Raw genomic sequence first — 22,714 nt, 5'->3', positions numbered from 1 at the left:
ATTTCACTTTATTGATGTTTGCTACTACAATTTGTGTTGCTGTTATTAAAATAACTTAAACATGGGAAGAATTAGTCACTGCATTCATTATGATTTTAATCAAGGAAAAAAGCACTGCATCAATTTGTTCTGTTTCTGAGGATAATAAAGCTTTTGTTCAGACGATTTAAAGTTGGTGATTTTGTTGTTAGCGATAGGGTGGTTTTTACTTTTTTATTTTCTATTTTTAATTAAATGACCACTGTACTTCAAACGGGCGGCACGGTGGCGCAGCAGGTAGTGTCACAGCCCTGGAGGGACCTGGAGGTTGTGGGTTCGATTCCCGCTCCGGGTGACTGTCTGTGAGGAGTTGGTGTGTTCTCCCCGTGTCCACGTGGGTTTCCTCCGGGTGCTCCGGTTTCCTCCCACAGTCCAAAAACACACGTTGGTAAATGGATTGGCGACTCAGAAAAAGTGTGTGTGTGTGTTGCCCTGTGAAGGACTGGTGCCCCCTCCAGGGTGTATTCCTGCCTTGCGCCCAATGATTCCAGGTAGGCTCTGGACCCACCGCGACCCTGAATTGGATAAGCGGTTACAGATAATGAATGTATTTCAAATACACACGTGCACTGTGCATTTTTTAAACAAAATACAGGATAGTGAGCTCCAAAAACAGCAGTGTTTTTTTAACAAATAGTTATTTGAGATTTAGCCATGTCTTCACACTGCTACATTTGACTAATTTACACTACAGTGTTTTATCCAGAATTTCATAACTTACTTGTCACCCTGTTTGTAGTACTGCGCCCTCAGAGATTCATGAATCACTTCAGTGCCTCGCAGCAGAGTGTACACACGAGAGAACTTCAACTACCACAATGCACCGCGGCAGAGACGCCTCTCTACTCAGCCCGTCCACATCAGAAAGAGACGGAGGGAGAGAGAGAGAGAGAGAGAGAGAGAGAGCGCTTCCCTTACTGCACACAGATGACAACGACCGTTGAGTGTGGCACTTATCTCCCGCAATGAGGAGGTACACTTTTCTGTCATATGTAAACTGCTGTTGTGTGACCTGGCGAGGTAAGGACTCTGTAGTTTGCCTGGACTTCGGTGTGTGTCCTGGAATTTTGTGAAGGGCTAACGTTAGCAGAGCCAGGTTTCATCAGCGCAGTCTGTTAACGACCTACACCGAACTGAAGTTGGGCTCATCAGTCCAATGTTCCGGGCCACCTTAAAAGCTGCACCTTTTAAGGTGGAACTGACCATTCGAATGAAAAGCTTTGAGCCCACTTAAGTCTCATTTATACAGAGACAGCGAAACAAGGGCAGCTAGAGTGGTACTTGTTATAATGAAGTTGTAAGCAGGTGTCTTTTTTGAAGAAACACAGCCTGTGCTAGTTCACTGTTGGTGTTGGTGCTGACACTCGTAGCTTGTTATGAAGTTGGGCAGAGGATTACCACGCCACTGAGTGAAAGTGAATTGCTGGTCACCTAGATAATGGCTAACTTTATTTCGCTTGAGAGACTAGTCCTATGTGAATCAAGTACACGTTAGCTTGTAGCACTGACAACTAGCTCTCTTTACAGGGTGCCCACTAGCTCGCTGGCTAGCTGCGAAATGAATTATTCAGCGATGTGGACTTGCGTAAGTTTCGGATGCTATACTAACATTCATACTGGATTTAACTAGTGTCTAGTTTTGTCTCATATGTATGTCGTTAGTTTAGGGGACATAGCTGTGCTACTGCAAGCTAGCAACGCCTGCATGTTGCTGACCGTCACGTCATCACGTGAGGAAACACACGCTCTTTATCTGGTGTGGCTCAGTATCAATATTCACTCCCCTGCTGTTCTGGAATCATTTAACAGGACCATGCCTCTCATAAGTACCGAACAAATTGATCTCAGAGCAGTTACAACTGCTTTGTGAATATCAACCCAGCTTCGCAACTGTCATAGTGCTAATAAAGCCAGAGTTTATGAGATATATCTGAGGACAGACAGATGTTCATGTTCTGTCTAAACACACCTTTGCGTTTGTTCCTAAGAAATGTAAATGAGTTATAAAGACATTTCCAAGCGAGGATGTTCAGCTTATGTTAAAATGTTGCCATAAATATATAAGGAGCATATTTGTATTCCAATTAGTATTTGGAATGCAGCATTCATGAATAATAATTGGACAAAACCAATGCTAATACCTTTCAAAATGATCATCTCCAACAAAGCAAGGAATATCTCCTCTTAAATCGCCCTTTGGCCTTTATCTAAATCTTTAAAAACAAATTGCTGTTTATTGACATTATATGTATAAGAATTATTCCCAAGAAAATTCCTAATGCCTTTAAATTGGCTTAGAGCAAACACTACCTTCACATTCATTCAGTACATACAGATCTACAATTATGCGTTTAGTCCTTGCCTCTATCTCCACTTACCTTTCGCAACTCACCTGCAGCCTGAAAACCCCTGCCCCAAAAGTTGAAGTTTGGTTCTTGAGAATTATGACATAAGGAAACCTTGTTGTTTGAATTAGCGACATTTGAGATTGTTGTTGAAGCGCTACAGTTTCAGAGCTGAAATGCTCAGCCATGGTGTTGAATGGTGAATATTTTGTGCAAAATAGGCCTATGTCTTTGCAACATGGACATGTTAACAAGATAAAAAGTGACTAAATCTCATTAATAAAGACTAAAGTTGTAAATAACAAGAAAAATCCTTAAAGGATCTTAGTAATACCTCGTATTTCTGTTTCCTGTCTCTTTTTATAACTTTATTTATAGCTGCACTGATCAGCCAAAACAGAAATTCAGCTCCACTTGCCACTTGTAGTTTTACAGTTACACACTGTAGTCCATCTGTTACCCTGCAGACTTTATTTGCTGTTTTTCACCCTGTTATTCAGTGTTCATGACACCCATGGGAGCAAAGGAGAGGAGGAATTACAGTGAAACCTTGACTCACGAATGAATCAACTCACAAAATTTTCGAGATATGAGCCGTGTCTCAGTCGATTTATTATTTTTCTTTTATTTATTATTATTTTTTTTGCTTTAAGAGCCGAGATGTGAGCTTACGCCACTCGCCACTAGGTAGCACAGTGAGTGTTCAGTTCACTTAGTTATCTTGCTGTGCATCCCTGTTGTATCGCTGTTTTTTTGTAGCATTAAGTGTAGCAAGTAAGTTAAGTTATAAGTCGTAGAGCAAGAAAAGACAAACTCCCCCTAACCTCCTTAGCCAATCTCCTACAGCTCTGCCAGCGTCTTCGTCTGATCTTCAAAGTATATACACTTAACAGAACCAGTTTATTTCTTTACATTCTCATTTAATATCTATTATTATTTTTATGCATAATTTGTTATTTATACATTTTTTTTATTTAAATACATGCAACAAAAATGTTGTGGTTTTTAGGGAGCTGGAATGGATTAATAGTATTTCAATTCATTTTAATGGGGAAATTTAATTTGATATACAAGCAAATTGAGTAATGAACTCAGTCACAGAACGAATTAAACACGTATATTAAGGTATTACTGTATTTGGAGCGGCAGTGTTGCTGGAGTTTTTAAACATTTCAGTGTAACTGTTGGACTGAGAGTAATCCACTGTCCTGCCAACAGCATTATGTGGATAAACTCTTTAAAACACTGATGTGCTGCTGGAGTTTATAAATACTATGGACACTCACAGATCATTGTATTAAACATATTGACTTTCTTCTTTCACCTTGTATTGCTGCATATAGAGAAAGAGAGTGTATCTCATATTTTTGCTAAAATGTTCGTTAGTCATTCTTGAGTGCGTAATCTGTAGTCAAAGGACGCTGTCCACAGATGTTGGACTGTTCTCAGTCCAGCAGTGGCACTGAGGTGTTTAAAACCTCCAGAAGCACTGCCTTGTCTGAGCCACTTGTACATGCATGACATACACTGTCATGTTACCACATCAAGTGCTGAGAATGATCCACCACCAAATAATACCTGCTCTGTGGTGGTACTGACAATTGAAAAACAGGGTGAATGGGGGTTAGCAAGAAGACCCTGGTCATTAAAGGTGGTAGATTGATCAGAAAGCTCAAGCATCTGTAGGACAGGGATATACAGTATTGAAGATCTGGTTCATACCCTATGAATAATAAATTATTGTTATTTTGTAAACATTATATTATGATAATTAAATCATACACTATATTGCCAAAATTATTCGCTTGATTACTTTTTTACGAATATGAATTTTATCAACATCCTGTTCTTAATCCATAGGGTTTAATAAGATGTCAGCCAACCCTTTGCAGCTATAGGAATATGTTTATGGGAATTTTTGACCATTCTTCCAAAAGCGCATTTGTGAGGTCAGACATTGATGATGGATGAGGCCTGGCTCATAGACTTCACTCATCCCAAATGTGTTCTATTGGGTTGAGGTCAGGACTTCAGTCAAGTTCTTCCACATCAAACTTGCTAATCCATTTCTTTAAAGACCTTGCTTTGTGCACTGGTGCACAGTCCGGTTGGAACAGGAAGGGCCATCCCCAAGCTGTTCACACAAAATTGGGAGAATGAAATTTCTCAAACGTTTTGGTATGCTGAAGCATTAAGAGTTCTGCTCAATGGAACTAAGGGGCTGAACCCAACTTCCTAAAAAAAACCCTCCAACACTTACACAGTTACACTTGGCACAATTCACTTAGCAAATGCCAAACCCAAGCTTATCTATCAGATTGCCAGAGGGAGAAGCATGATTTATCACTCCAGAGAACATGTCTCCACTGTTCTAGGGTCCACTGTCGGAGTGCTTTACACCACTGCATCTGATGCTTTTCATTGGGCTTGGTGACGTAAGGCTTGGATGCAGATGCTTGGCCTTGGAAATCCATTCCATGATGCTCTCTTAGCACTGTTCTTGAGCTAATCAGAAGGCCACATGAAGTTTGGAACTCTGTAGTGATTGGCTCTGCAGAAAGTTGGTGACCTCTTCCCACTATCCCTCTCTGTCATTTAACATGGTCTGCTACTTCATGCTGTTGTTCCCAATTACTTATAACAATTTGTTATAATACAAGTTGATTATGGAATATTTAGTAGAGAGGAAGTGCCATGACTGGTCATGTTGCATAAATAGCATCCTTTCATGGTACCACGTTCTTTCACACATGTTTGTAGAAGCAGTTTGCAGGCCTAGGTGCTTGGGTTTATACACCATACAACAGCTGTTTGTAGTTAAATAGGTACATGGTCTTAAGTATAGAGAGGGGGGAAAAAAGTAAAACTGGTTTGCCCGGGGAAGGTAACTATCACAACTTTTTCTGTGCCAGCTTTGTGTTTACTGATCCTTTCTCTTCATCTCTTAGGTGGATATCTATGACACAGTGGTGGAAGACCATGACATTGCTTGGATTTCTCTGTAATACCAGTCAGTCTAAAGATGCAATTTGAAGTTTTGGTGTGCTGAGGACAATGAATCTACACCAAGTACTCACTGGGGCTGTCAACCCTGGGGACAATTGTTTTGCTGTGGGGAGCATAAACAACATACCTTTCACAGTAAGAAAGACTTGTGGCTTGTAGAATACACTAAATGTGCTTGTGATTCTAGAGTAATTGAGTATGGCACCATTCCCACGAGTCGTTGCTCAGAGGATTTCATTCTGCTGCATGGACAGAAATCAATATCTGTCTATTTTCTGTGTCTCCTTATTCCAGGCTGTTGCCTAGGTGACTTTATGCCAGTTCATGACATGCCGTGCACAGTCATCTTTTCAAGTACATTTCATTGTAGGCCTAATACATTACTCAAAAGCAGGCTTTATCATTTTTTTTTCATTTAATTAATGGTGGTTGTCTTCGGAGATTGCCCTGCTATGAGAGTTCAGACTCTCCACTTATCTGAAGTGCTTTTTTGCCAGTAACCCTTTTTGAGTTTTGAATGAATATTTATAGGGCTGTAGGCTGTAGTCATTTTTGTCAAACTTTAGGCTTATGTGTTTTGAATAAACATTTGCGCCCTCTTTGCTTCTCTCACAGGCCTATGCCTCAGGATGTGATATTGTAATATTAGGGAGTGACTTTGAGAGGCTTCAGATCATCCCAGGTGCCAAACACGGGAACATCCAAGTGGGGTGTGTGGACTGCTCTCAGCAGGGGGGACAGGTAAGGATATATTGGACGTTCCTTGCTGTGTAACTGTGACTGTGTGCAGTTTTCTTAAGTCATTGCATTGAAATTAGAGTTAGGCTGTGGTTAAAAATTTGTTTTTAATGATGTGAAAAATCAACATAAAATGTTACTACAAAATGAAAATTGCTATTTATCACTAAGCCTTCATTGTTAGGGTGTTAATTTTGTGCCAAATGTATTACAAGTACTACTGAAATTTGCAAACAACATTCTAAGACTCAAATGAAAAAAGTATATGCTGTAAAGGCAAAAAAATACTAGGAACACATTTTAAAATGATACTTGAATACTTTATTACACTGTTTTTTTTCTTAGAATTTTTTTGTGGATTTTGCTCAGAATCTTGTTTGCTTCTGCTTCTGGGTTTTATTTTTATTATTTTTTTTTTTTCTGAATTTTAGCACACTTTTCCTGATTGGGAGGGTATTGAAAGAAACTGTTCACTTTAAATCTCCATCAGACTTTGGACTGACAGGTGCTCGTCTTCTACAAAAACAAAACCTTAAAACACACTTCACTTATTTGTTCTTGTCAGCTGGATGCAGTAAAAAGCCTTACGTTCATAGGCAAGAAATATGAGAACCCACAACATCTACTAACCATTCAGCAATAAATTTATAACATCTGTATCAACTTTTAATGCAAAAATTCAGTTTACCTTCTGTTGTGTATGTGAACCTGATCGTTCCATCATGTTGGAGAACATTTCGGTGTTGGTGCAGTGGGTGTAGCTCGGTGTTAGATGAGGTTTGAGAGCACCTGTCAGTACAAACTCCACTGACAAAAGGAGAAATGAGATTTTATCAGGAAAATCCACAAAAATTAAAGCATGAAAATAAATGAAAGCAAAGACTGGCAAAAAAATATATATCAAATAACTGCAAATAACTGTTTTTTTTTTTCTTCCTATTTTGTATTCACAACATTTGCATTCAAAACACAGAATTTTGTTTGCAGGTATTATTTTGTGTTCGCTCTATACAGTTGTGCCCAGTGGAATTGGCTTGTGGTTTTAGTGCCATAGATCATGTGCTTTAGTTGTATTGTTGGAAGAGGAAGTGGATATGGCTGCTATCCAAAAACTTCTGCAAACATACTTCACGTGTGTATTTGAAGAAACATTATGGACATGTAGTCCAAGTTGTAATTTTGCACGTTTATTGGAAAACCAAGTTATAGGAATAATGCTCTAATTGTCATATGTAGGCTCTAGTTACTGCTTTAAGTTGTGTTTCTTATGAAGAAACATGAGATCAACTGGATGATACATGACTATGGTTTATTGTAGACATGAGCTAAATGTGTCACAGTTTTAGTGGCTCACTGACTCATGGTTGCATGACAGTATTTTATCTTTTGCTGGGTCTTTAACATTAGATCTATACTTGTACTTGCTTATAACTCTGTCTAATAATAATAGGTGGTAAAACTAAATGTTCTGTGAAATTACATCTTGTATTTAAAAGGTGATTAGGAATTAATCCTCGGAAAGTGCTATAGGACAACCATTGTGACAAGCTGCAGAGCCCAATGAATAAGCTATTAGAAGCACACATTTTCCTCTTAATAGCATAAGCTGTCTGGTATTTCTAGAAGGGGATTAGCTAGACATATATGCTGTTTATGACTTGTGCACATCTCTCAAAAATTGTTATTTTGCCTGAAAAATATTTTTTCCATCTCATTGCCACAGATAGCTGCATCCTATGGAAACATTATTTGTATATTTGAGCCTGTGCAGATCAGCCCAAAGGAAAAGGTACAAACAGTGAGTTTATTTCACAACCAGATTCTCAATGGTTTGCCTATATTTATTATTTTTTCTTGTGTCATTTTTACACATTCTGTATTGTGATTCTCAGCAGAAGCTGAGCTACCATTGGCAAAAAACTGGCCAGTTCCTTTTGCAGTCTATTGCACACAACCTTGCTTGGAGCCCCACAGGTACCAGAGTGTGTGTGTATATATATATATATATATAAAACTCTCACGAGTCTGTTTAAACTTTTACTCTTTAGAGTTAACTCTTTGTTCTTTTTGTCTATGTGTAGGTACCAGTCTTCTGACAGGGTCAAGTAGCCTGCAGTTGTGGTCCAATGAGAACGTCTGCTGTAGTGCTGACAGGGAGACAGGCAACAATGCTCTGTGTTCATGGAGATGTGTATGGAAGTGCAAGTAGGTTGTTTATAGAATTGCTTGAAATTTGCATGCAACTAATTTAGCTGGGTTTGTTTTTTTAACTGTGGTCATTGTCCTAATTTAGTCCCAACCCTGTTTATAATGTTCTAGGACTGCTTCACCTATTCACCTAATGAAGTTTTCTCCAGGTGGGGAATTTTTTGCCACTGCGGGGCAGGTTTGTACACAGAATGTCATGGTACTTATTGATAACTTGATTGCCGTTTGCACAGTAAACTTTAGTAAACTTTTTTTCCCTTCTTGCATACAGGATGATTGCTTGGTGAAGGTGTGGTACAGTACAAGTAAATGGCAGTCCGATGTTATGAAGCTTTTCATTCCCCCTGAGATTGGCTCTCAGGGGGAAATTGACTTCTCTTTTATCTACTTGGCCCACCCTCGTGCTGTTACAGGCTTCTCATGGAGAAAGGCCAGCAAGTACATGCCCAGGTAATACCCTACAAAGCTTTCGGATACTAAACACAATTTAATAAAAAAATCTGTGTTGCATCAGTTCAAAGGATGTGAATCAACTATGATGATTTTACTTTTTTTTTGTAACATAAAATAAAATGTGAACTAATTTGTGGGCCAGTAAATTTGTGATTTTAAGATTAATTTAAAAATAATCACATCCTGTGGATGCTAATAAAGTTTTGGGAAAAGATGTTGGAACAGAATTTGCACTTCTTATATCTGCAGTCATGCCAGCAAGTCAGTTAAACAGCATCCTTTATGCCTCCAGGGGTGCCGTGTGTAATGTGTTACTGACCTGCTGCAAGGACAGCGTGTGTCGGCTGTGGGCGGAGACGCTGCTGCCTAGCGACAGTCTACTGTCTGGACTAAGGCACAATCACAGCAGCAGCAGCAACAACAACGATACACTGAAGACAAATAACATGAAGAAGGCCTATTGTAATAACAAAGGCCAGAGTGGGACACCATTAGAGGTGAGTCACGCTCTTCCCTTTAATCAAAAGACCACAAATTATGTCACACATTGGATAATTTATACACTTACCTGTGTAGTGGATTGGGGCCAAACAGACTTTTATGGAACTGAGCATGTCAGATGTGGTGGACTTTCAAACGTAAATGCAGATCCTTTCATGTTTTTTTCATGTCTGTAGCATACTAAAGTAAATCTGGTTCATCACAAAATCTTCTGATGTGCTGGGTTTCTGCCATCCTAGGGATCTCACAAAAAAGAGTTTTTAAATTTACATTAAAAAATAATAAAATTGCACTCAATGTAGTTTCAATTCACACACTGGCCGTCAGTTTTGCATATTAGAAGTTCTACAGCACAAACCTGTGTTTATATATACTTTGACCATTCATTTATTTAATTTCCAGTCAAACAGCCATTAAGTAATACTTTTTTTAATTTAGAAAATAAAAATTATAACAGGAAATAAAACAACCAGGTATTTCATGGTTTCTACCAACTTTGAAGTGATTTTTGGCTTTTTATTTCCCCTTCCTTATACAAAGCAGTTTATTTAATATCAAACCTATTCAGAGACATTGCCTGTAAAAGAAATATCTTCTACTTAATGGTTGTTTTCACTGGAAATTATTTAAATAAAGGGCGGTATTTTATGTTTGCCCAGTACTCTATATAATAATAGATCAACATGTTGAGGTATAGTAAAGTTGTAAAATGCTCATTTAATTTGATTCCCTACTCAATGGAGATGGACTGATGTGTTTGTAGCTGGAGTCAAATGTCTTGACATGTTCTGTTTCCATCGCTCAGATGAACCTGACAGAATCGTGGCGAGGGCCAGTCAGGTGCACTGCCCAGCCGGCTCACACAGGGCCGCTACCTCATCAGCAAAACAAGCATTTCACCCACAGGAAAAGCGTCCCTCACGCCAATGCTCTGTGCCACTTTCACATTGCTGCTAGCATTAATCCAGCCACAGGTAATTTCAGTTTCATTTACAAATCATTTAGTTTCAGTTCCCTTTACTACATACCTGTCACACTTCATTTGCAACCCAAACTTTGCTTAACATTGTCTATGACTGTGGTCTGTTGTTTAAAGGAATAAAAAAAAAAAACAGAGGAAAAAATGGAAATGGCAACATTTACAAAAAGAGTGCTGAGCCGTGAGATGCTGATCTATTGTAGGAGTAGAGAACTGAGGGTCTGAGTGTAGGAAGGTGGCCAATTTCACTGACACAACAACAAAACCTGCTGTTTAACTGCTGAGTTGAATCAGCTGTGTTTGAGCATGGAAATCACCAAACTGTGCAGGAATTCACCACCTCTAGGACTGGAGTTCCCCACCCCGGTCTGGTGTGATCATTAGATAATTGATAATTAGCATATGAAAGGGAATTTTCCTTACAGTCAGATATCAGTGGCAAGCAGAGGTTGATATTCTGCGTCTGGGTGAGATATTTGTGTTGGTGAATAGCCAAAAAGAGAGGTTATGTCAGTGTGGGAGGAAGTAAAGTCATGGATGTTTTAAGATGTGGTCCTGCCACCATAACCACACAGCCTTTCAGTGTCAGCTGACTTTTAGCAGTAAGAAATATCAAACGGTTTGTTGCCCTACGCTATAGTGTAGTACTGCTAAAACAGAGTCAAAACTATTGGTTCTACTAGCTAATATAATTCTACTATCACAGCTTACAGCTCAAAGTATTATTTATAAGTAGGTCCTTTTAGAAATATGTATATTTAGAAGTTAAATTAATTTAGATGTCTGGTTATCCAGTTACAAATTTGCTGTGTAATTCCAGATATTCCTCTGCTGCCCTCCATCTCTTCATTGAGTGGTTCAGATGAGGAAGAGCCAGGTGGACCTTTTACTGTCCATTGGCTCAACAACAAAGAGCTGCAGCTCACTCTCACCATGGAGGTGTTCATCCAGCAGATAAAGAGCAGTTTGGAGCAGCAGAACCTCCCACAGACCAATCGGGCTGATGATGGTTTGTATCATTCACATATTTGGGTTTTCAGAGTCGATGCCTGTAATAATTACATTATTGCACTGAATGAAATGATTAAAGATTAATTTTTGTAAGTATTGACAATACCCACAATATGCTCAGAACTGACCCATCAGTGTCTTGATAGTGTCTTGTTGTATGAATATATAATACACAAGAGTGAGTGCTATAATGTGAGATACTGACACTGGGGTTCTGTGGTACACCAGTGGCAGTATCTCATGTTGTAGCACAGACCACTGCTCTAGAATGTGCTAGATCTTGAGGTGTTGACAGTGCTGTGTGATGTGTTCTATAGAACATGACAGCGTGGTAGCCAATGCTCCTGTAATGAACCAAGATATAAAAATGAAGCTTTCTGTTTTCCCGTTACAGAGTTTAATGAGGAAGGCAGTTTTGTTAGCCCTGAAGCCAGAAAAGAGGAGACAAACTTAGATGCAGCCTCCTTCCCACTGCCTGCAGCTGCAGTGGAGCACCAGGTAGATGTGTTACTAGGAGAATGGAACAGGGGGGCCGACATGCTCTTTAGCATCCACCCTATGGATGGCTCTCTGCTGGTGTGGCACGTAGACTGGCTGGATGAATATCAACCCGGGATGTTTCGTCAGGCTCAGGTAGGGCCAACAGACCACGTTTCCTTCTACAGGTTATGCCCGTGGCATTTATGTAAAATAGAGATGTCGGGATTCATTGTTTATTATCGTAATTGCTTGTAGTATGATGCAGGGTTTCCACAAGTAAAGTGCTTATGGAAAATCCTATATGGGTCCTGTACTAGGAATTATAGCCTGGAGATTTTAATCATTTTTAATAAGGCATAGTCGGCTTATGGACTGTTTTAAAGATGAAACTGATCAGCCACAACCTTAAAATAACAAACGTGAAGTGACCAATATTGTCACATTACAGTGGCATCTCTTGTGTGGTAATACTTATTGCAAAGCAAGTGCACAGTCAGTTAAATATGTTCCTGTGTGCCTCACTTACCTGAGGAATGCTGTGGAGGCATTGGGATTGTGATGTGGGTGATGTCCTGCTGGTTAAACTTGGGACCTGGCATTTATGTGGACATTGCTTTTGAAAACATACCACCTACCTGAACCAAGTACACCCCTTGGTAGCAGGGGAATTCTCAAATCACAGCGTGTCATACAGCAGGATAATGCACCCTGCCACATTGTAAAAATATATTCACTAATGGTGAATGGAGTAATATGACAAAAGTTTCAAGGAGCTGACTTGGCCTGTAAATTCCTAGATCTCAACCTGCTCAATTAAATGTAGGACGTGCTAGGAATATAAGTCCGATCCATTTAAGCCCAAGCTCACATTAAAGCTATTTCAAATCTGTTGGTGCACCTCTGCTGATCCTGGCTGAATTTTTGGGAAACTGTCCCAGGGCAGTTTTAACAGCACAAGGGATACAAAATATTAGTTGGGTTGTTGTGTAATGTGTGTCTGTCTGTATATTATCTTGTTTGTTGTAAACAATATATATGTATATCTGAGACACTGTATTTGTGATAATTGGTCTCCTAAACAATGGCACAAAATGTTGTCTTCTCATTGCAGGTGTCATTCGTGTCCCGAATACCAGTTGCTTTTCCCACTGGTGATGCCAACTCGCTCAGTCGTAGTGTGGTGATGTATGCTTGCAATAAAAATGTGGACTTAGCCATTCAGCATGGCCGTCAGCGACCTGTCGGCTTGCCCCGCTCCTCCTCAGTCCTGATTGGATTAGGACAGAACAAGCCGTGCTCCAACAGCCTTCGACTGAGCATCTTCACCCCTAACGTGCTAATGATCTCCAAGCATGCTGACGGCTCCCTAAACCAGTGGGCAGTCAGCTTTGCTGAAGGGTCAGCCTTCTCTACAGTACTCAGCGTCTCACACAAATCCCGCTACTGTGGACACCGCTTTCACCTCAATGACCTAGCCTGCCACTCGCTTCTGCCTCTACTACTGACCACCTCGCACCATAATGCACTGCGTACACCGGAGACGGAAAGCATCCTGACCCAGTCCCTGCCTGGCCTTGCCTCCTCTGGCCGGAAGAGCTGGTCATCCCCTGGCCCTGTGTCCCAGGATCCGAATGCTATTTACAGTGAGCTGATCCTGTGGAGGGTTGACCCCGTTGGTCCCCTGTCCTTTTCAGGCGGTGTGTCCGAGCTGGCCAGGATCAATTCCCTGCATTCGTCTGCTTTCTCCAATGTGGCCTGGCTGCCAACACTCATTCCCAGCACCTGCCTTGGTAAGGTTATCTTCTCCTCTTTAAAAACAGACATGGACCTGCCTTGTAACCTTGCTAGACTGCACATATATTCATACAGGTTTTGTAGGTCGAAGGGCAGTTACTGGCTTTCAAACAGCTTTTATGTTCATCACTGAAATGAAGGGAAGAAAGATCTTGACAAATGCACCTATGCTTACAGTTATAGTTTGTTAATATAAGAATGATAACAAAGTTTCTGACACGAAACCACTATACCCAAAAGGTAAAAAAGCTGCATATTTGCAGACAACAGAGACATGCCTCATGTTAGACAACTTGTTGGAAAAAAATATGCTTAGATATTTACACACTAGAGAAAAAGCATATATTTTTTTTAAAGCGACAGTCCTTAAGTTTCGGCGGTGTTTATGGGTTTTAGAGACCTCTCTAGAGTTTTGTAATTGCAATGATAATTGTTTTTGGGATTTAAAGAAAATTATCTAGGGTTGCAACAACTAATTGATTAAAAAAATATCTATTTCAAAAACTGTGAAGGAGTAGTGCAACAGGTAAACAGTCTGGACAGTTAACATTTCTCTGACATTTTAAATGAGTGTGTGCTTTAAAATCTGAGGACTAACACTAGATACTAAAAACGGTCACAATTAGCAGTGTTTACAGAAAAGATACAGTGTGAGTTTCTGGCCTTGATTTAATCATGAAAGATGGTCAGATATAGGAATGAAGCTTGGTTTGGTTCACATGTGTAACAATGACACACATTGCAGTTTCTCCTCTAGACTTTTTTTTTTTGCAGTGGTGGCAGACAATCTTTCACGCCCCCAACCGGTGCAGCGCAAAATTGATTAAAAAGTGAAGAAGAATACATACACTACACAATACATTTTACACACTGTTTATTTTCATAAATCCAGTTGCATAGAGTGCAGCCTGGGTTAGAGCACCTAATGTTCTGTGATTTCTTTCACCATATCATATCATAGAGAAACTCTGTCAGAGGTTTAATCACAGGATTAATCACACTTTTCTTTCACAGATTTTTAAATTTAAAATAAAAGAATCATTGTATGAACAACACAACATGAATTATATTCATATTCAATACTTTTATTAATTGCAACAATAATCTGTGATAAATTAAAAGTTAATGCTAGTAATTCTTTGTATGGGGAGGAGTAAAACAAATACATGTGTAAGCTACTGTAGTATACATGACAAACTGGACAGAGGAATCTTTTTTCTTTATTATAATTATCTCAGTGTAGTTTTCATGATTTCTGAATTAAAATTTGGTCATATGATTAATCTGTGTTAAAAATGAACACATTAACCTTGACAGCACTAGTTTTAAACTTAACAGGCTCCAGTCATTATGCAGCATGTGCCAAACTGAAAGTAACATTCTAAATGTAAAATTGTAAAACTTAACGTTAGCTAGTTTAATCAACTTTTCTTTCCTCTCCTCTATTTCTCCCGCTCTCGCTTGCTCGCTTGTCAGGTGTGTAGAGATAGAAGCAGTGCATTAGGCATAATTTTTCCACTTCCTGTATTGCTCACTCCAAAATAAAAGCCCTCTGCTTTTGTAATTGCAGTTTCATGTAATTAGAGCGGTGGCAATAATTACTGCCACAAAATACACGTAGCTAAACCCTACATTGGATAAAGCAAGTGGATCTGATGCCGGGATCACAATACACAAATTTGGTCCGATTTTGGAATAGTTTTTGTGTCTGAACTGAATGAGTGTCAGGGATGAGTAACGGTCATGTAGTGACATAACCAGAAATAAGCGATGTGGTGTCTGTGATGCCCCATGACACTATGATGAAAAGTCCAACTTGTTAGACTTTTTTGGATTCTGGTCTGACACATCCTATGGCATGTTCCTTGACAATGACCAATAGGAGGACAGAGCGCTGTCTAGCACACATATGTAAATATTGAGAACAAAGAGGGAGGCTGCTGGTCCAGCTGCCAAAAATATTGGCAGGATATTACCAAGTTCTCTTTGCAGGACAGACAGTCCATACTGTCCTCTACTAAACACCCAGGAACTGGTCCACAATCTTTATTTATTTATTTCCGGAACACAAAACCACCAGCAAAACCAAAACCACACACAGTGCTTATGTAGACTTGACAGTTTCTTGACCCACCTCCCCGAGGACCTCTGAACTCATGCGATGACACAAACAAAGAATGGTCCGTGTCAAATATGTAGTGTTGCCAGCCTCCCGACCAAGACACGGCAGAAATGTATAGCCCTAATCATGGTGAACGTCATGAAAGGCAAAATTATCATGTAGTCTGATCAGTCAGTGTATGAGTGCCATTTTGTATTTTTATATTTAGCATTTTATGTATTATTTTAAAAAGGACATTGTTCATTATATTACATGAAATGCTGCAATAAACAGTCTTTTTTTTAAAGTATTGTCTTTAGAAGAGTGTAATAATTATATAGTGTATATATAATTATATATTAAGCTAATAATTAGCTGCATCTCTAGGGATGAGCGGTATTCACATTTTTCAAGCTACATCAAAACTTGTATGCTTATGTATGTGCTTTAAAACCATACCTTCTAATTCAGCTCCTGTTGCCGAGAGTATGTGGTTTTATATGTGGCTGTTCAGCAAGAAAAAAAGCCAGCTTCACATCAATTTTGAAACCTTATAATTCACAGAGCTCTCGTAACATTTCAAAATCAAAGTCAATGCTAATACTGGTTTTAACAAGGATTCTGTCACATTTCTCTTTGCAAGCTGCTGTTCTGATTCTGCGTTTCTATATTTTAAGTGATTGAGTGAATGAGCAGATGGAGACTGAGATTGGTGTTCTCATATCTCCATCCAGAAATACTGCTGTTGCTCATGTAACCGAGAAAATGTGTCAGAACCTCTTTTTGAGTCTGTGCATGTGACCTTGGTACGTATAGATGTGTGCCATGGCCAGAAAACCTACCCTGGGATCTGTGGTACACCAGTGGCAGTATCTCATGTTGTAGCACAGACCACTGCTCTAGAATGTGCTAGATCTTGAGGTGTTGACAGTGCTGTGTGATGTGTTCTATAGAACATGACAGCGTGGTAGCCAATGCTCCTGTAATGAACCAAGATATAAAAATGAAGCTTTCTGTTTTCCCGTTACAGAGTTTAATGAGGAAGGCAGTTTTGTTAGCCCTGAAGCCAGAAAAGAGGAGACAAACTTGGATGCTGCCGTGGCCAGAAAACCTACCCCACCATTGTTTTTAACGTTAGACTTTGCAGGGATGCTCACATCAGGAATATTACTGCTGTCAAAAAAAAAAAAGATCTAAGGGACTGTCGCTTTAAAAATTGAGAACTAATACTATAAAATAAAATGTGTAATTAATGAGTCATTTACACTTATAGTGGGTTTCATCTAATTTGCTTAAATGTTGCAGTGTGAGTATTTTTGCCCTTGTCTCCTGCATAAACATTTATTTATACATGTCCCATAGGTGTCTATGGCAATTCGCCAAGTGCCTGCTTTGTTGCAAGTGATGGCCAATCGCTGAGACTGTATCAGGCAGTTATTGAGGCCAAGAAACTGCTGAGTGAACTTTCCAATCCAGAAATATCAGTAAGAGCAGGCCATATGTCTAAAGTGACCTTTTGAGTATCAGTATTATTTATTTATTTATTTATTTATTTATTTACATTTTTTTCCTTTCACTTATTTTTATCTTGTACAGAAATGTGTTGGGGAAGTGTTCAACATCATTAGTCAGCAGTCTACTGCAAGGCCAGGTTGCATCATTGAGCTAGATGCTATTACAGACTTTGTAAGTACTGTATATGTTCTCAAGCCTACGTTGCAGTTAGAAAATGGTAAATGAATGGAAATGAGTTGTAAATGTTGTTACAAGTAGTGGCTTTTTTGAATTCATGATTAAAGAATGGTTGGACATGAATGATCATGTATTTGCCCTTGAGCCCATTTACCACACTGCTGTGACTTTGCACTGCTTTTAATGCCTTCCCAGCAGGGGAAGGATATCCAACTGTTACATGTGTTTGAGGAGGACCTGATCTTGGGAAACGAGAAAAAAGATGATTGCTCACTGGAGTTCCCGCCTGCCGAGACTGGTAGGGAGCCTCTCAGAAATTCTATGTGATCTATGCTAAATTTCAATTTGCCCCTGTGAAAACGAATATGTCCATGTCCTTCACTTAGCCTCTAGCCCAGCACTGTTTTCGGCACGCTTCTTCCTGGTGGTGATTGAGTTAACGCAGAGCAGGAGATCACTCTTACATATGTGGCATCTGCAGCTGGCAGCAGGTCCTATTAATATTGGTGCGTATGTGATTTTGCACAGAAAAAATATAAAAGATTTATTTTACCCAGTTTTTGACTATTAATGAATATTTTCATTTTGTTTGTAACAGTATGTCCTATATTCTCATTTGCTCTGATTTTTTTTAAAGATTTAACATAATTATCTAATTTTTCCAGAAGAGACCTCAACCCCTGTTGATAAGGACACATTGCCATCTCCCAGCAAAACTTTCAACTTTGAGTCTTTCAACTCTCCATTATCCCAAAGATCTAAGCTAAGCAGGTCCAATCTGCGAAGTGCATGTCGCCTCACTCTGACACACTGTGAGAGGGTTTTTAGCCAGGAGCTGAGCCTTCCAGAGGGAGTTGAAGTTTTGCGCGTAACTCCAGCAGCAGGTGTTGACTTATGCTTATTAACTCTGGCCAGGGCTATTTTAAATACAAATAAGGCATATTGCTTCTGTTTAGCAGAGCATCTGTTAACTACAGATCTTTTAATATACAGGTGCTGGTAATAAAATTAGAATATTATGAAAAAGTTGATTTATTTCAGTAATTCCATTCAAAAAGTGAAACTTGTATATTATACTCATTCATTACACACAGACTGGTTTGTTTCTTTTAATTTGATGATTATAACTGACAACTAATGAAAACCCCAAATTCAGTATTTCAGAAAATTAGAATATTACATAAGACCAAAACACAAAAGTATTTTTAGAAATGCTGGCCAACTGAAAAGTATGAACATGAAAAGTATGAGCATGTACAGCACTCAGTACTTAGTTGGGGCTCCTTTTGTTTGAATTACTGCAGCATGGCATGGAGTGGATCAGTCTGTGGCACTGCTCAGGTGTTATGAGAGCCCAGGTTGCTCTGATAGTGGCATTCAGCTCTTCTTCATTGTTGGGTCTGGCATATTGCATCTTCTTCTTCACAAAACCCCATAGATTTTCTATGGGGTTAAGGTCAGGCGAGTTTGCTGACCAATTAAGAACAGGGATACCATGGTCCTTAAACCAGGTACTGGTAGCTTTGGCACTGTGTGCAGGTGTCAAGTCCTGTTGGAAAATGAAATCTGCATCTCCATAAAGTTGGTCAGCAGCAGGAAGCATGAAGTGCTCTACAACTTCCTGGTGGATGGCTGAATTGACCTTGGACCTCAGAAAATACAGTGGACCAACAACAGCAGATGACATGGCACCCCAAACCATCACTGACTGCGGAAACTTTACACTGGACCTCAAGCAACGTGGATTCTGTGCCTCTCCTCCTCTGCCTTTCCAAAGGAAATGCAAAATTTACTTTTATCAGAGAACATAAATTTGGACCATAGCAGTCCTGTCTTTTTTGTCTTTAGCCCAGGCGAGACGCTGTCTCTTGTTCAAGAGTGGCTTGACACAAGGAATACAGCAGCTGAAACACGCATACGTCTGTGCGTGGTGGTTCTTGAAGCACGGACTCCAGCTGCAGTCCAGTCAGCAGTAAATCTCGCCCACATTTTTGAATAGGTTTTGTTTCACAATCCTCTCCAGGGTGCGGTTATCACTATTGCTTGTACACTTTTTTTCTACCACATCTTTTCCTTCCCTTTGCCTCTCTGTTAATGTGCTTAGACACAGAGCTCTATGAACAGCCAGCCTCTTTAGCAATGACCTTTTGTGTCTTGCCCTGCTTGTGTAAGGTGTCAGTGGTCGTCTTTTGGACAACTGTCAAGTCAGCAGTCTTCCCCATGATTGTGTAACCTACAGAACCAGACTGAGAGACCATTTAAAGGCCTTTGTAGTTTTGAGTTAATTGACTGATTACAGTGTGGCACGAGGTGTCTTCAATATTGAATCTTTTCACAATATTCTAATTTTCTGAAATACTGAATTTGGGGTTTTCATTAGTTGTCAGTTATAATCATCAAGTTAAAATAAATAAACACTTGAAATATATCAGTCTGTGTAATGAATGAGTATAATATGCGTGTGTGTGTTGGTCATAAAATTAGAATATCATGAAAAAGTTTATGCACTGAATAGCTAGACCTGATTAAATGAATCTTTCACCATTGCAGGCCATTTGAGCTCATCGTCCTTGCAGCCAACCGGACGTGCACCTTATCTTCTTGCCACTTCATCTTCAGATGGGACTGTTAGGTTCTGGAGTTGTAGCACAGCTTCTGACAATGATGAATCTACACCTACATACATCTGGGAAGAATGGCCTTTGTTAGTGGAAGAAGGGCTGGACAATACCAGTGCTGTTAGCATTCCTGGCTGGCCAGTGGGCATCAGCTGCTGCAACACTAGTCGAGTAGCTGTGGCCTACAAGGACTCAAAACCTCAGAGACTTATAAAGGAGTCCCTTATTCAAGTGAGTATATTCCAGTGTGAGTCCACAGGGGGTTCCCAGTGGATGCTGGAACAGACTCTTAAACTAGAAAGTTGTGGTAGTCTGCCTATGAATGGCTCTGATAAACATCTAACTGTCCCAAGCCTCGAGGAATGTCTGGTGGTTTCTGAGGACTGTTTGGGCAGCAGTGTTAAAAATCTAGTTCATCTGGATTGGGTTTCTAGAGAGGATGGTTCTCACATATTGACAGTAGGTCTTGGATCCAAACTGTACATGTATGGACCACTTTTGGGAAAACCTCCAGAGCTGGGACTGTCTGACAGCAGCAGGGAGCATTGCTCCTCTCTGCTTGTTCTGTTACGTGTAGTAGACTTGGTGTCATCTGTAGAGGGCTCCTTACCAATCCCAGTCTCGTTGTCTTGGGTTAGAGATGGTATCCTGGTAGTAGGGATGGACTGTGAGATGCACGTCTACTCCCAGTGGCAACCACCGGCTCCAGCCAAATCAGCACTGACCACGAGTGATACAAATGTTGGCAGTGTTAGCTCACTTATTGCAGCAGTGAAACAAGAGGGTTCAAGTCTCCACCCTCCTAAAAAGACACTTACCAGGTCTATGACCAGTCTGGCCCAGAAGCTTAGTGGTAAGAGGACAATGTATGATCTTCCAGCTGAGATGGAGGACTATGGATTATTTGAGACAGCACACCACCTGTTTCCAACCCTTCCTCAGTATCACCCAGTACAACTTTTAGAGCTGATGGACCTTGGAAAGGTGCGACGGGCCAAAGCCATCCTATCTCATCTGGTCAAGTGCATAGCTGGAGAGATTGTGGCTCTGAAGGACACTGCTGTCAATCAGGAGCGACGTTTACGCTCCCTCACAATCAGTGCAAGTGGCAGCACTGCAAGGGTCCCCAGGATGTTTAACAAGTCAGAGAACCCAGACTACACAGAGATTGACTCCATCCCACCACTGCCTCTCTATGCTCTAATTGCTGCAGATGAAGAGACAGCCCCCCAAGCCAAAGAAAAAATGACCAGCATCAGTGGGGACAGTGGCCACGGCTCTAGTCGGACAGACACTTATGATGAGCTTTTCCAGGCCACCACCTTGAGCATGGATGATGTGAATCCTTTAGATAGTGAGGAAGAGGATTCTAAGCCCAAAGTCATTGATCTGTCCCAGTACAGTCCCACTTTCTTCGGTCCAGAACACGCTCAAGTTCTGTCCAGCCACCTGCTTCACTCCAGCCTGCCAGGCCTGACGCGAATGGAGCAGATGTCCCTCATGGCCTTGGCGGACACTATTGCCTCCACCAGCACGGACATCGGGGAAAGTCAAGGAAAAAGTCAAGGTTAATGCCTTTTGCTGCCTTTGTCCAGCATTGTTTGTTGGTGTCTCTGCTCAAACACTGTTGCTGAATAGCTGCTACTAGACTTGTAGTGATGCTCTGAAATGAAAACTGTTAAAACTGTTTGTTTTGTAGATTTTTCTTTGTGGAAAGGTTATGGAGGGAACAAACCTGAATATACATATTGTCTACAAAATGAAATGAAAAATAATAAAATGTAAAATATAATTTAGACATAATAAGTCAGTCCTACATGTTAAAGTCATCAAACAAAATAAGCAGAGTCAACATTTCCCTCTGCTACTGCTCAAATTGTTTTATTGCACCTGTGCTGACCAGAGCAGGGGAGTTATTAGATAAATCTTCAAAATAAATAAACAATTTTTTTTCTTTGAAATGGAATAGTATTTCTATTATTTCAACAGTAACATTTTACATTTTCATCAGTTTGTTATTTTCAGTCTAGTTATTTATTTTCATTTTCTTTGTGAAAATGTTCACTGAAAACATTGATGTGAAAAGTGGGTTTGAGCAGAGAATGAATAAACTGTGACTGGTTCCAGTTGTTCGTAATTAGACACCCTTGACTTACTGTCAATCTATTTATATTTGACTAACATCATTGCTGTATATGTTTAACCAAATGTAATAACATCAATCAGGTGGAGAGACGCTGGATGAATGCGGTTTGAAGTTCTTACTGGCTGTTCGTTTGCATACTTTCCTGCTGACCTCATTACCTCCAGCACACCGTTCACAGCTCCTCTGTCAAGGTACACTTGCCAAACAAACAGTATAAAATAGTATTTGTTCATATACTGAATACTGAACACTGTGTGATAAATATAGATACAATAAGCTTAGCTGACACGGCAGATTTAGTTCCCCTTAGTTGTTTGTTGTTATTTGTGTTCAAGATGTATACATCAGTATGTAATCCTCATTTCTGGCTTGTAGGACTTTCTACCTGTCACTATGCCTGGGCATTTCACTCTGAGGCAGAGGAGGAACTGCTCAACATGCTTCCTGCCATGCAGAAAGGAGAGCCCACCTGGCCTGAGCTCAGAGCTATGGGTGTGGGCTGGTGGCTGAGAAGCACTAATAAGCTTCGTAGGTGCATTGAAAAGGTTAGTGCAGACAAAAGATCCAGTTTCTGACCTTTGAGAAATAAAACAGCTGTCACAA

General features: G+C 40.1%; 1 protein-coding gene across 4 annotated transcripts in view; it reads left to right on the top strand.

The window, feature by feature from the left end:
• Window positions 1–913: 913 nt before the first annotated feature.
• Window positions 914–22,714, top strand: part of dmxl1 (Dmx-like 1) — a 43,036-nt gene continuing 21,235 nt past the window's right edge. For 3 of the 4 annotated variants that reach the window (XM_066643757.1, XM_066643756.1, XM_066643755.1), the window contains exons 1-21: window positions 914–1,012; window positions 5,333–5,525; window positions 6,006–6,131; window positions 7,852–7,917; window positions 8,021–8,102; window positions 8,210–8,333; window positions 8,448–8,514; window positions 8,608–8,786; window positions 9,082–9,286; window positions 10,096–10,264; window positions 11,090–11,278; window positions 11,675–11,913; window positions 12,872–13,550; window positions 17,018–17,139; window positions 17,252–17,341; window positions 17,543–17,645; window positions 17,734–17,853; window positions 18,013–18,231; window positions 19,898–21,532; window positions 22,192–22,302; window positions 22,487–22,656. In XM_066643757.1, the coding sequence (XP_066499854.1) occupies window positions 5,439–5,525; window positions 6,006–6,131; window positions 7,852–7,917; window positions 8,021–8,102; window positions 8,210–8,333; window positions 8,448–8,514; window positions 8,608–8,786; window positions 9,082–9,286; window positions 10,096–10,264; window positions 11,090–11,278; window positions 11,675–11,913; window positions 12,872–13,550; window positions 17,018–17,139; window positions 17,252–17,341; window positions 17,543–17,645; window positions 17,734–17,853; window positions 18,013–18,231; window positions 19,898–21,532; window positions 22,192–22,302; window positions 22,487–22,656 (4,782 nt within the window). In that variant the 5' untranslated portion in view covers window positions 914–1,012; window positions 5,333–5,438. The remainder of the gene's footprint in view (window positions 1,013–5,332; window positions 5,526–6,005; window positions 6,132–7,851; window positions 7,918–8,020; window positions 8,103–8,209; window positions 8,334–8,447; window positions 8,515–8,607; window positions 8,787–9,081; window positions 9,287–10,095; window positions 10,265–11,089; window positions 11,279–11,674; window positions 11,914–12,871; window positions 13,551–17,017; window positions 17,140–17,251; window positions 17,342–17,542; window positions 17,646–17,733; window positions 17,854–18,012; window positions 18,232–19,897; window positions 21,533–22,191; window positions 22,303–22,486; window positions 22,657–22,714) is intronic. The other variant, XM_066643758.1, reaches the window with a different exon arrangement.

The sequence above is a fragment of the Hoplias malabaricus genome, chromosome 14 (assembly GCF_029633855.1).
Source record: "Hoplias malabaricus isolate fHopMal1 chromosome 14, fHopMal1.hap1, whole genome shotgun sequence".
NCBI lineage: Eukaryota > Metazoa > Chordata > Actinopteri > Characiformes > Erythrinidae > Hoplias > Hoplias malabaricus.
Note: the sequence above shows the minus strand (reverse complement) of the source record. Positions and strands in the feature narration are given on the sequence as shown.